Source organism: Oncorhynchus keta, chromosome 4 (assembly GCF_023373465.1).
Source record: "Oncorhynchus keta strain PuntledgeMale-10-30-2019 chromosome 4, Oket_V2, whole genome shotgun sequence".
Taxonomy (NCBI): Eukaryota; Metazoa; Chordata; class Actinopteri; order Salmoniformes; family Salmonidae; genus Oncorhynchus; species Oncorhynchus keta.
In genome coordinates, this window is record NC_068424.1 from 43,629,316 (window position 1) to 43,643,965 (window position 14,650).

At 42.6% G+C, this 14,650-nt stretch overlaps 1 protein-coding gene across 2 annotated transcripts in view; it reads left to right on the plus strand.

The window, feature by feature from the left end:
* The window catches only part of LOC118375083 (AF4/FMR2 family member 2-like), a 167,242-nt gene that overhangs the window by 112,968 nt on the left and 39,624 nt on the right, over positions 1-14,650 (plus strand). For both annotated transcript variants that reach the window (XM_035761578.2, XM_035761586.2), the window contains one exon: positions 4,851-4,888. In XM_035761578.2, the coding sequence (XP_035617471.1) occupies positions 4,851-4,888 (38 nt within the window). The remainder of the gene's footprint in view (positions 1-4,850; positions 4,889-14,650) is intronic.

A 14,650-nucleotide genomic window follows, 5' to 3' on the forward strand; every position in this document is an offset into this window, starting at 1 on the left:
TCTGTGTTGAGTGGTTAGCAAAGGAACAGGTCCTCCTAAATGCTTAATTTAGAGTTATTTATGCAACTTTTTTTGTGATACAAACGTTGGGATATACTGTATGTTTGGTTTTTAATACATTCTAAGGCTGCATGATGCGACTCCAATTATGTTTTGAAAAATGTTTCTTGCACAGGCTGCACACACTTCATCAGTCTATAATTCACAATTTTACAAGCACTTGATAATGCCTCGATTTTCCCGGTTGCAACCCCCTTATGTGGCGGTAATTCCCCCCCAAAAATCACTGGCCTTTTGCGGCCAGTGACCGTTGTGCCCTTTGGCTGAATATAATAATTCCCTTCTCCCTGCTGCGTGCTACGAAGCACATCTCACTCACATTGCTCTTTCAGATATCTTAATTCTTATTCGCCAGTGCCCGTCACCTGATCGTGTCCTTCTCAAAGGCATCTCAGCTTCGAAGTACGATACTAGTGAAGACAGACACATCTGGCATGTAACTGCGCACATCCTTCTCATTGAATTCCAAGGCGCATATTGAAGATGTTAGAAGAACTGTCAACATTTATTTGTTATCAGCCAACAAGATAAGTAGGCCTAAGGAACAGCAAAAGCACTAGCCTGTGTAAATCTACTATCCCCCATAGTACAAAAGTTGAACTGTTCTATTGGTATTCTACATAGTCTGGGACAGTTGTGGGATGCGAGAGATCCCGAATTAATACAACCACTCACATCAAAAATATTTTAAAAGAAATGAGGTGATGCAACAGATCAGAACGTTTAGCTTAAAATTTTGATAAACTATTTAACATGTTTATTCACATAGCAGCAATGCGCACACGGCATGAGTCTATAAGTGCAAATGTATGGTATGCAAGAAAATGGCATTGACAGAGAGGGCTGCCTCGCTTCTAGTCCTTAGGAAACTTTGCAGTATTTTGTTTTTTTATGTATTATTTCTTACATTGTTAGCCCAGAAAATCTTACGTGTTATTACATACAGAACTATTGGATATCAGAGCAACTTACCAGCACTACGACCAGGAATACAACTTTCTTGAAGCGGATCCTTCGTCCGAACCAACAACGTTGCCGGAGAAGACGAAGACGGAGTGGTCTTCTGGTCAGACTTCGGAGGCGCGAACACGACCCATCGCTTCCGAGTATAATACTGGCCAATGTCCAGTCTCTAGATAACAAGGTCAACAAAATCAGGGCAAGGGTTGCTTTCCAGAGACACATCAGGGATTGTAACATACTATAATTCATGAAATCATGGCTCTCTCGGGATATGTTGTCGGAGTCAGTACAGCCACCTGGATTCTTTGTGCGTCTCGCTGACAGAAGTAAACATCTCTCCGGGAAGAAGGGTGGGGTTGTATGTTTCATGATTAACGACCCATGGTGTAATTGTAACAACATAAAGGAATTCAAGTCCTTTTGTTCACCTGACCTAGAATTCGTCATAATCAAATGCCGACCGTATTATCTCCCAAGGGAATTCTCTTTGGTTATTGTCACAGCTGTGTATATCCCCCTGAAGCTGATACAACGACAGCCCTCAAGGAACTTCATTGGACTTTATGCAAACCGGAAACCATGTATCCCGAAGGCTGCATTTATTGTAGCTGGTTATTTTAACAAAGCAAATTTGAGAACAAGGCTCCCTATATTATATCAGTATATTGACTATAGCACTCGCACTGGAAAAACACTGGATCACTGCTACTCTAACTTCCCGCCCTTCTTTCAGCAAATCTGACCACGACTCCATTTTGCTCCTCCCTTACTATAGGCAGAAATTCAAACAGGAAGTACCCATGCTAAGAACTATTCAATGCTGGTCTGACCAATCATGTGGACTGGAATATGTTCCGGGTAGCCTCAGAGAATAATATTGATGTATACGCTGATTCAGTGAGTGAGTTTATAAGGAAGTGTATAGGAGATGTTTTACCCATGGTGACTATTAAAATCTACCCTAACCAGAAACAGTGGATAGATGGCCTAGAAGGCCAGCACCTTGGAGTTGCTTCTTCACTGTTGAGACTGGTGTTTTATGGGTACTATTTAATGAAGCTGCCAGTTGAGGACTTGTGAGACGTCTTTCTCAAACTAGACACTCTAATGTACTTGTCCTCTTGCTCAGTTGTGCAACTGGGCCTCTCACATCACACTGCACACTGCCCTATCCCATCTGGACAAGAGGAATACCTATGTAAAAATGCTGTTCATTGACTATAGCTCAGCATTGAACACCAAGCTCAAAATTAAGCTTGAGGCCCTGGGTCTCAACCCCGCCCTGTGCAATTGTGTCCTGGACTTCCTGATGGGCCGCCCCCAGGGGGTGAAGGTAGGAAACCATATATCCACTTCGTTGATCCTCAACACAGGGAACCCACAAGGGTGCGTGCTCAGTCCCCTCCTGTACTCCCTGTTCGGGCCACATTCCGGAACTTCCAACGACGGGCCACAGTCCGGAACCTCCAACGACGGGCAACAGTCCGGAACCTCCAATGATGGGCCACAGTCCAGAGCCTCCAGCGACGGGCCACAGTCCAGGGTCTCCAGCGACGGTCCCCAGCCCAGGGTCCCCAGGCCGGGGTCTCCAGCGACAGTCCCCAGGCCGGAGTCTCCAGCGACGGTCCCCAGCCCGGGGTCTCCAGCGACTGTCCCCAGCCACGGGGTCTCCAGCGATGGTCCCCAGTCTGAGGTCTCCAGCGTAGGGCCCCAGTCCAGAACATCCGGCGATGATCCACGCAGCGAGGGTCCCCAGCCCGGGGCCTACGGCGAGGATCCTCAGTCCAGAGCCTCCGACAATGATCTACGGGTCTGTGCTACAAGAGTGGACTGGTGGCCTGAATTGGTTCCCAATCAGAGACAGCTGTTTATCATTGTCTCTGTTTGGGGATCCTATTTAGGTTGCCATTTTCCACTTTGGTTTTGTGGGTTATTGTCTATGTGTAGTTGCATGTCAGCACTCGTGTTTATAGCTTCACGTTCATTTTGTTATTTTTGTTAGTTTGTTTAGTGTTCTTTGTTTAAATAAAGAAGAATGTATTCATCTCACGCTGTGCCTTGTTCTCCTCGTTATGACACGCCAAATTCAAAACACAAAATCGTAATATTAAACATTCATGAAAATACAAATGTCCTACATCATTAGCTTAAAGCTTAACTTCTTGTTAATCCAGCCGCTTTGTCAGATTTCAAAAAGGATTTTTGGCGAAAGCATACCATGCGATTATATGAGGACAGTGCCCCGCACACAAAAGCATTACTGACATTTTCCAAGGCAGAAATAGCGATAAAATAAATCACTTACCTTTGAAGATCTTCCTCTGTTTGCAATCCCAAGGGTCCCAGCTACATAACAAATGGTAATTTTGTTCGATAAAGTCCTTTATATTCCCAAAAAGTCAGTTTAGTTGGCGCGCTTGATTCAGTAATACACTGGTTTCCCTCGTTCAAAATGCATACAAATGAATCTCAAAAGCTACCAATAAACTTTGTCCAAATAAGTCAACAACATTTCTAATCAATCCTCAGGTACCCTAATATGTAAATAAATTATCAAATTTAAGACGGAGAATAGTATGTTCATTACCAGAGATAAATAACGAAGTGCGTGTTCTCATTCTCGCGCGCCACAATACTACAGCCAAAATGGGAGCCAGCTGAGAGAATGCCAAGGGTGTGCAAAGCTGTCATCAAGGTGAAGGGTGGCTACTTTGAAGAATCTTAAATATAACATATTTTTTAACAAACATGATTCCATTTGTGTTATTTCATAGTTTTGTTGACTTCACTATTATTCTACAATCTAGAATAATAAAAAAATAATGAGAAGGTGAATGAGTAGGTGTGTCCAAACTTTTGACTGGTACTGTATATATGAAATTAGTTTTGAATGAGAATGGACCATTATCATGCACCTGTCTCAGAACAGGGGCAGGGGGATAAAATACATGTCACCTATGACTTATATAGCGAATAGAGGGCGCTTTTCCCACGGTTCTTTTTTATGCCAGCCAGGTAGGCTATCCTGCTATTGTAAAGTGAAGCAATGTGCTTAATATTAGGAAACTTGACAAATAAATATTGTAGGGCTAGCATGTAGAAAGCTGATGGGATCCTATTTTTAATAGAAGCATTCAAATCTCTGTTTTCCCACACAATCACACAATTCCTATAGAAATGTTGCGCAACATGAGCTCATGAACTCTCATTAAGTGTTTGGTTTGATTTTTGATTTCATTGATTTTGCATTTATGTCAGAGTGATTAGAGGGACAATATAGTGCTGAGTACCAGGCAGTTAGCACATTTTGTAGGCTACTAGTGACCATCAGCAGCATCCGAGCTTGGAGAAGACCAGTTACCGTGACTAAAAGGTCACGTGGAATTAGACTGCGGTCATGATTCGTGATTGCCAGTGTGGCGGTAATACGGTCACCGTAACAGGCCTACGTAGTTCTCTAAAACTCCCCAGTCCTATGAAATCACAGTTGTTTTTCCCTCCAGACAGCATTGATCGAGCAGTGGACACCTCACTGCTTCTTTTAATCATTCCCATTCCTCCATCCAAAGGGAAGGGGTATAAACAGACAAAACAGACAAAGAGGAAAGTGCGTGTTTGAGTGCCTATCTGTATTCATCATGAAGCTACGTCCTTTCATCCAGGGCCGTGATTCATCCCTCCTTTTATCCTTCCCCCAGTTCAGGGCTATTTGTGCTGATGTCTTAGTGGTATAGAGAGATGGGTATCACTATACATCACATACTGCATGTTCTGCACTGTACAGCACCTAACAGGACTCTGTCTCTGCTGTGTTATTGTGTTCTCAGGCAGCAGAGAAGCCCAAGCCCAGAAGTACACCTCTTAGGTAAGTGCCAGATCATGTTGAACTGGTGGCTTTGTGTTGATTCGTCTCTGTGAGGCGTATTGGATGACATCCTGTTCTATGCATAAGCGGTTGCAAGTGATCAGTTCTGCACACATATCTGTAATCGGTAACTGTTTATATCACACTTCTGTCATTGCAAACAAGCTGTGATTGTCTCAGATCATTGCTCCGTATAGTTTAATTACATATATCTTTCTCTGGTGTGTTGTAATTGTGAAAATACATGATTTAGAGTGCGTGAAAATGTGTGTTTTCAGCATAATGAAATTACTCCACTGTAGACTTTAACAGAGAGAGAGAAACAAACATGCATGGGCTAAGTATAGAATGTATAATTGCCTGCTGTATACACACACAACTATGGAATGTGATCTAAGGATACGTGGCTGTTGTTCATAAATAATAATTATGTTTAAAAAAAGGAGCACAGAAGATGTACTAAATTGAAATACTGTCAGCATTTTATTTTAGAGGTTTAGATATTATATGACCGCAGGCCTGAAGCAGTTTTTCTCCCCTGTGTGGAGCAGAGCGGAGCAGGTAGAGTAGACACCTTTCCTGGGCGTGCCAGTATGAATGCATTAATATGCATTTCGCAGTAGATGTATGGGTGTTCTATCATCTCTAATCATGGGAGTATTATGGCTGCTGTGTGAATGGGCTCATTAAGAAAGGCAGAGTGAAACATGGCCTGCAGCTCTTTCTCAAAAAGGGACTCTGGGACTGGAGATGCTGCGAGCATTCCCCCGGCCATGCGCCCCCCCTACTAGCTAGCTCACATAGCCCCCTTACTAGTACAACACACAGTCCCCAAGTACCACACACAGCTCCCCCTACCGCACACAGTCCCTTAGTAGTACCATGTAATAGCCCCCATGGCCAATTATAAACCCCCACTACATCATGTTCATAAAATCCCCAATCACTGTACAGCCCCCTACTACCTTATAACAGCTTTCAGGGTACAGAAAATCATTCATCAAGTTGGTTTTAGAAAAGGGAGATTAACCACTGAGAAAATGTTATGACTCAGAAAGCATTTTAAGATAATTTAACAAAAAAATTGTTTTCCTTGCCGTGCTTTTTGACATAGAGGCCTTTGTTAAAACAATAAAAATCATCCAGAGCTTCCTTACACAGCGGAAAATAAACATAAAGTTTGTTTCATTATTCTCCACACCCTTCCAACCCTACAGTTGGAAATGTGTCCCAATTCAGTAGATGACCTATGCTATTGGACATCATCCATTCACTCACAAAAAAGCAGCTAAGAAGCTCCAGACCTGTATAATTCTTTTTGAGAAATGTCCCAAAACCTGCCATATCTAACTAGACCCAACAACAACACAATATGCCCTCTTTAGTGAAATAAACAATTACAAAATCTAAGCTGCCACTCACACTGACACTGTATGGACAACATCTGAATACTAAGAAGACAGCTACATTCTTGGTGGTCGCTTTCCAGCTTGACATGAAGTCAACAATTCGCATTGCAACCATTGAAACAGCAGGGGGGGGAATAATCAACCACCTGAAAGCCCTGTGGGGGAAGAGTACCGGAGCAGCGCCAATAACTGTATTGAAAGTGTACCAAAGCTACAACAGGCCTGTCTTCGAGTACTCTTCCCTCGCCTGGAAAACCACATCAACACAGCAGAAATACAAGCTACAAATAATTCAGAACAAAGCAATAAGAGCAGCCTTCCGCCTCCCTAAATACATCCATGTCACCTACTTTCACGAAATCTCTGGTCTGAAAACAATGAACGAGCACCTGGACCTTTTGGGACAGAAATACATTCAATAAAGCAAAAGACAACCCATCACTGAAGAAAACAATAGAATAAGCAATACACTACCAAGACACTCCTCTCTCCACCATATTGACCACTACTTAACCCAAACCCTACCCCTTACCTTAAACCAGGTTGGAATCCAAACCCCAGTCTCCTTCCCTAAACCGGGTCTTTATTGAAACCCCAACACTACCTCCCTCCATGTAACCCCAAGAAAAACCACTAAACAAGTCTTAAACTTCAACTGAACCCACTGGGATGTGGTCAATAACAAGTATATCAAAAAAGACATAAAACACAGTTCAAATCAAATTTTATTTTATATAGCCCTTCGTAAACCCAGCCTAAAACCCCAAACGGCAAGCAATGCAGGTGTAGAAGCACGGTGGCTAGGAAAAACTCCCTAGAAAGGCCAAAACCTAGGAAGAAACCGAGAGAGGAACTAGGCTATGTGGGGTGGCCAGTCCTCTTCTGGCTGTGCCGGGTGGAGATTATAACAGAACATGGCCAAGATGTTCAAATGTTCATAAATGACCAGCATGGTCGTATAATAATAAGGCAGAACAGTTGAAACTGGAGTAGCAGCACGGTCAGGTGGACTGGGGACAGCAAGGAGTCATCATGTCAGGTAGTCCTGGGGCATGGTCCTAGGGCTCAGGTCCTCCGAGAGAGAGAAAGAAAGAGAGAATTAGAGAGAGCATATGTGGGGTGGCCAGTCCTCTTCTGGCTGTGCTGGGTGGAGATTATAACAGAACATGGCCAAGATGTTCAAATGTTCATAAATGACCAGCATGGTCGTATAATAATAAGGCAGAACAGTTGAAACTGGAGTAGCAGCACGGTCAGGTGGACTGGGGACAGCAAGGAGTCATCATGTCAGGTAGTCCTGGGGCATGGTCCTAGGGCTCAGGTCCTTCAAGACCTCTGGGCTCCGCCCGCTTCAAATGCATTGTTAGCTTCTTGAGAATTCTTCCTCCTGTCCAAAGGTGGCTGGAGAAGGGAACAGCAGGCTACAGACCAGGATAGGCTGGGATGGTTTCTTCATTTCATACCTTTCCTCTTGGTTGCACTGCTTCCAGCCCCAGGTTGAGATTTTCTAATTCTACAGTAACATTCATGAGAGTATCTAGGCCCCCATCAAGGGGAACAAGTACTAGCTATTTAAAGAGGTGATCATGGCAATATTTTCTGCAGCCAACATATATTGATAGTGGGGTTATAGTGGTGGTGGTATTGAGAGGTTTGTGACGAGCTAATGAACATTGATTTTTGGTGCAGCTCTGAGGCAGAGGTCACATGCTGCGAGGAAAATATGCTAACTTTACTCATACTCTGTTTTCCCTCTCGTCTTTAATTCAGTGTGTGTGAACATAGCCTCTCTTCTCCATATTGGCCCAGATGGAAAGATCTTTATGTTTCAATGTGTGACATCAAAGTGGAGTGTTTTGAATAGATACATGCTTTAATAGCCATGCAGTTCAAATATTTATCTCTCGCTCTGAACACACTGAATGACTGTGACTATATTTGGGGAAAGCCTTTTGGCAGATGCTGCTTTAGGGAAAACTATTTCTACTATTGTTGTTGTTGTTGATGCTGTGCTATCTGACAAGACTTCCATTGTGCTCCCCTGCCATACGCTTCCTTGCCCCGTTGCCAGGGGGCACAGGGGGGCAGTGCCCCAGCCGAGGAATGTGCCCATTAAAATTTCGCCCACAGATGAGTCCTGGGCTGAGGGCTCCTTTCCACCCGCCACGCATAGTGGCTGTGCCAGCTCTCAGGGTGGACCAGCTGGCATGGCCGTGGCCACACATGGGTGTGGTGATCCCTAGGGAACCCTGGGCCCATATGAATAAATGTCTCAGAGTAGGAATGCTGATATAGGATCAGTTTTGACTTTTAGATCACAATTAATAATATTATATGGACAGGTAGGACCTGATTCTAGATCAACACTACTCTGAGATACTTAGTGAATACAGGCCCTAATGTCAGGTCACTACTCTCAACAGTACAGAGTGTAGGAGACAGGAAACACTATACACAGGCTCCAGAGATTACAGGCCCCTGGGGGGTCATTGAAAGCAGCCAGCACAGCCCATTCACATCACCATATGTGACATATCACCATGCATTGTTAAAAGCTGCTTCTCCTTTATTTAGACATATGCGACGGGACTCTGTAAATGTGATTCGCTATTGGCGAAAGGCCACACACTGATGAATACTATTGTGTGGAAGTACTATTGGCATCTGGTGAGAAAGAATTAGCAGCGATTCCAACCTGCAGCGTGATGCATAACCCTACCCTGTTTACAGTGTAAATACACTTGGGAGTGGAACCGCCTTTAATAGTGCAGGTATAATTCTGTACACCTACATTTATCTCAAGTCGACATGTAACTAGAACTTGGATTAGGGCTGTGTTTTGTCATTCTGTTACTTAACTAGAGCTAATGAAAGGGGGAAATATATGTATTCAGATGCTTTGCTTCAGACCTGTAGTTCTAGGTTTAAACTATTTATATACACAAGTAATAGCCTTTGGAATCTATCAGCCAGTCACCTCCCCTGATTGGGAATATGATATTCCAGTATAGGATCAAGGCTGGTTCCATCCAGATATCCATGTTGACTGTGGTCCCACTGTGCTGTAACCAATGAGAGACATTCACAACTAGTGCTAGCAAGCCTCTGATAAATGTGGGCACCAGGAAATGTGCAGAAAATGAATTTTAAAAATACCCACAACACTCAATAGTTGTCTGTTTGATTTAGAGGCCTGTTTTGCTTAAGGACACAAGGTTTATTTGTGTTTATTTCTTCTGTTGTTCAGATCCTACTTGACTTCACTTACAATACTTTAGCGTTCTTAACAGTTCCTCTAATACTGGACGTTCTGGACTTTGTGTTATTAGCATATCTTGTGTGACATGAAGGTCAGCAACACATCCAGTTTGTTCTCTGTGACTGTGTCAGATAACATCTATAATGAACAAAAATATAAACGCCACATGCAACAATTTCAACGATTTTACTGAGTTACAGTTTCATATAGACGGAAATCAGCAAATTGAAATAACTTCATTAGACCCTAATTAATCGATTTCACATGACTGAGCAGAGGCGCAGCCATGGGTTGGCCTGGGAGGGCTTTGGTCCACCCACCGGGGAGCCAGGAACAGCCAAACAGAATTAGTTTTTCCCCACAAAAGGGCTTTATTACAGACAGAACTACTCCTCAGTTTCATCAGCTGTCCGGGTGGCTTGCCTCAGACAATCTCGCAGGTGAAGAAGCTGGATGTGGAGGAGGTCCTGGGCTGGCGTGGTTACACGTGGTCTGCGGTTGTGAAGCCGGTTGGACTTACTACCAAATTCACTAAAAGACTTTGGAGGCAGCTTATGGTAGAGAAATTAACATTGAATTCTCTGGCAACAGCTCTGGGGGACATTCCTGCAGTCAGCATGCCAATAGCACACTCCCTCAAAACTGGAGACATCTATGACTTTGTGTTGTGTGACAAAACTGTACAAAGATGATGCTGTTCAACCAGCTTCTTGATATTTGCCACACCTGTCAAGTGGATGGATTATGATGGCAAAGGAGTAATGCTCACTAACAGGGATGTAAACAAATTTGTGCAAAACAATTGAGAGAAATAAGCTTTTTGTGCATATAGAACATTCTGGGCTCTTATTTCAGCTCATGAAACATGGAACCAACAGTTTACATGTTGCGTTTATATATATTTTTTAGTATAAATACCATGAATCTGTCATAGCCTCGAACCTCAGCTAAATCTGTATGACCCTTGATAATAGCCTTTTGGCTGTCGGCGGCAACCATAATTTCGACAACACAGTAAACAATTGAGGTGGCAGTGTCCATATTACACCTCATGGATTGGTTCATTTCATTCTGTGTCGTGTTTGGATTTGCCTTAGAGATGGGGCTGTTTATTTATGGATCCTATTCGAATCTTTGGAAGTTGCCTCACCCCAAATCGGAGGGCATGAAAGTAAATGTTCTGAAGGTGAGAAAATGTGTGTATTGAGTCTAGCTGGGCGGCAGGGCCTCATCCATCGCCGGCACCAATCTGTATGACCAGTCAAGCAGCAAATCCATCACCGCCTCCTCAGGCAGGGAGCACAGAAAAGCAGTGAGAGAAAAATATGCTTTTTTTCCTATCTATCTGCAAGGCCCTGTTTTCTCTGCTATCATTACTCATCTTTCTCCACCTCACAATGTGACTCTATGTATCATATCAGTATTGTGTCATTATCGAAGTCGGTCATCCCGAACAATGTTCATTGTGTTACTGATAAAATTACCACATACCCTTTTCGTATCAAAAGGCTCCAGAAATGGCCAGTTCTGTGGCTTTTTTGTAGTACAAAGAAAATGTAGTAGACAAACATTTTGACATGCTTTGGAAGTAAAACAAAAGCTGAGATTTTTTAATTTAACTAGGCAAGTCAGTTAAGAAAAATTCTTATTTACAATGACAGCCTAGGAACAGTGGGTTAACTGCCTTGTTGAGGCGCAGAAAGACATATTTTTAACTCGTCAGCTCAGGGATTTGATATTGCAACCTTTCGATTACTAGTCCAACACTCTAACAACTAGGCTACCTGCCGCCCCTTAGATTTAACTCTAAGATGAATGGCAAGGAGACAGAATAAAACATTTCAGGAAACCTGCTCTGTGTGAATAATCGAGCAATGAAAATGCATGTTTCAATAATGTTATTAATTAGACAATGTTCACTGGGTGGAGCCAAGAAAACTAATCGGATTTCTTTTTACAGTGGCATTTTTTTTTACACATTGCGGTGTGTAGGTGCCTTCAGAAAGTATTCCGACCCCTTGACTTTTTCCACATTGTGTTGCATTACAGCCTTTTTCTAAAAATGAATTAAATGTAGTTTTTTTCCTCATCAATCTACATACAATACCCGATAATGCCAAAGCAAAAACAGGTTTTAAACATTTTGGCTAATTTATTAAAAATATAAAACTGAAATATTACTTTTGCTTAAGTATTCAGACCCTTTACTCTTTACTTTACCCTTTACTTTGTTGAAGCACCTTTGGCAGTAATTACAGCATCAAGTCTTCTTGGGTAGCGAAATGCTTGTGTTCTTAGCTCCAACAGTGCAGTAGTATCTAACAATTCACCACAATACACTCAAATCTTAAAGTAAAATCATTTAATTAAGAAATATATAAATATAAGATTGAGCAAGTGGCTTTGACAAAGAATAGAGTAGAATATAATTCAGTATATGCATATTAGAGGTCGACCGATTATGATTTTTCAACGGCGATACCGATTATTGGAGGACCAAAAAAGCCATTACCGATTAATCGGTCAATTTTTTATTTATTTATTTGTAATAATGACAATTACTGAATGAACACTTATTTTAACTTAATATAATACATCAATAAAATCTATTTAGCCTCAAATAAATAATGAAACATGTTCAATTTGGTTTAAATAATGCAAAAACAAAGTGTTGGAGAAGAAAGTAATATGTGCCAATATGCAATATGTGCCATGTACACTATGTGCCATGTAAAAATGTGTGCCATGTAAAATATGTGCCATGTAAAAAAGCTAAAGTTTAAGTTCCTTGCTCAGAACATGAGAACATATGAAAGTTGGTGGTTCCTTTTAACATGAGACTTCAATATTCGAAGGTAAGACGATTTAGGTTGTAGTTAATATAGTATCTATAGGACTATTTCTCTCTATACCATTTGTATTTCATATACCTTTGACTATTGGATGTTCTTATAGGCACTATAGTATTCCCAGTGTAACAGTATAGCCTCCGTCCCTCTCCTCGCCCCACCCCCCTATCCACAGCGATGGAACAGTAGTGGAGAGGGTAGTAAGTTTTAAGTTCCTCGGCGTACACATCACAGACAAACTGAATTGGTCCACCCACACAGACAGCATTGTGAAGAAGGCGCAGCAGCGCCTCTTCAACCTCAGGAGGCTGAAGAAATTCGGCTTGTCACCAAAAGCACTCACAAACATCTACAGATGCACAATCGAGAGCATCCTGTCGGGATGTATAACCGCCTGGTACGGCAACTGCTTCGCCCACAACCGTAAGGCTCTCCAGAGGGTAGTGAGGTCTACACAACGCATCACCGGGGGCAAACTACCTGCCCTCCAGGACACCTACACCACCCGATGTTACAGGAAGGCCATAAAGATCATCAAGGACAACAACCACCCAAGCCACTGCCTGTTCACCCCGCTATCATCCAGAAGGCGAGGTCAGTACAGGTGCATCAAAGCTGGGACCGAGAGACTGAAAAACAACTTCTATCTCAAGGCCATCAGACTGTTAAACAGCCACCACTAACATTGAGTGGCTGCTGCCAACACACTGACTCAACTCCAGCCACTTTAATAATGGGAATTGATGGGAATTGATGTAAAATATATAACTAGCCAATTTAAACAATGCTACTTAATATAATGTTTACATACCCTACATTATTTATCTCATATGTATACATATATACTGTACTCTATATCATCTACTGCATCTTTATGTAAGACAGTGGTCCAATGTTTTTCCAGTGTGAGTACTACAGTCAATTTGTTGGTAGAACTTCGGTAGCGTTTTCCTCAAATTTGTTTTGTTAAAATCCCCAACTACAATAAATGCGGCCTCAGGATATGTGGTTTCCAGTTTGCATAAAGTCCAGTGTAGTTCTTTGAGGGCCTTCGTGGTATCGGCTTGAGGGGGAATATACACACTGTGAATATAACTGAAGAGAATTCTCAATCATTTGATTGTGACGTTTATTAGGTCGGGTGAACAAAAGGACTTGAGTTTCTGTATGTTATCACAATCCGACCATGAGTAGGTAATCATGAAACATACACCCCCACCTTTCTTCTTCCAAGAGAGTTCTTTATTCCTATTCATGAGAACCCAGCTGGCTGTATGGACAGGGAGAGTATATCTTGAGAGAGCCATGTTTCTGTGAAACAGAGTATGTTACAATCTCTGATGACTCTCTGGAAGGAGATCCTCGCCTTGAGCTCGTCCACTTTATTATCCAGAGTCTGAACATTAGCGATTAATATACTCGGAAGCGGTGGATGATGTGCACGCCTCCTGAGTCAGACTTGAAGTCCACTCCGAATACCTCTTCTCCGCCAGCAGTGTTTTGGAGCAGCCTCTGGAATAAATGCAATTGCCCTGAGGGGTACGAACAAAGAATCCAATTCGCGAAAGTCGTATTCCTGTTGTAAGGCTCGAGAGTTACCTCTGCTCTGATAACCAAAAGTTATTTCCAGCTGTATGTAATTACACAAAAATAATTCTGGGCTAATAATGTAAGAAATAACAACAACAAAAAAATACTGCAAAGTTGCTTAGGAGCTAGAAGCAGAGCTGCCATATCTGTCGGCGCCATCTTAATCCATTTCAGGTCTCTCCAGAGATGTTTGATCGGGTTCAAGTCTGGGCTCTGGCTGGGCCACTCAGTATTTCAGACTGTCGCTCCAGTCTGAGGTATTGAGCACTCTGGGGCAGGTTTTCATCAAGGATCTCTCTGTACTTTGCTCTGTTCTTCCTTTCCTCAATCCTGACTAATCTCCCAGTCCCTTCTGCTGAAAAACATCCTCATAGCATGATGCTGCCACCACCATGCTTCACCGTAGGGATGGTGCAAGTTTTCCTCCAGGCCAAAGAGTTCAATCTTGATTTCATCAGACCAGGGAATCTTGTTTTTCATGGTCTGATTCTTTAGGTGCCTTTTGGCAAACTCCAAGCGGGCTGTCATGTGCCTTTTACTGAGGTTTGGCTTGCATCTGGCCACTCTACCATAAATCCCTAATTGGTGGACTACAGCAGAGATGATGGTTGTCCTTCTGGAAGCTTCTCACATCTCCACAGAGGAACTCTAAAGC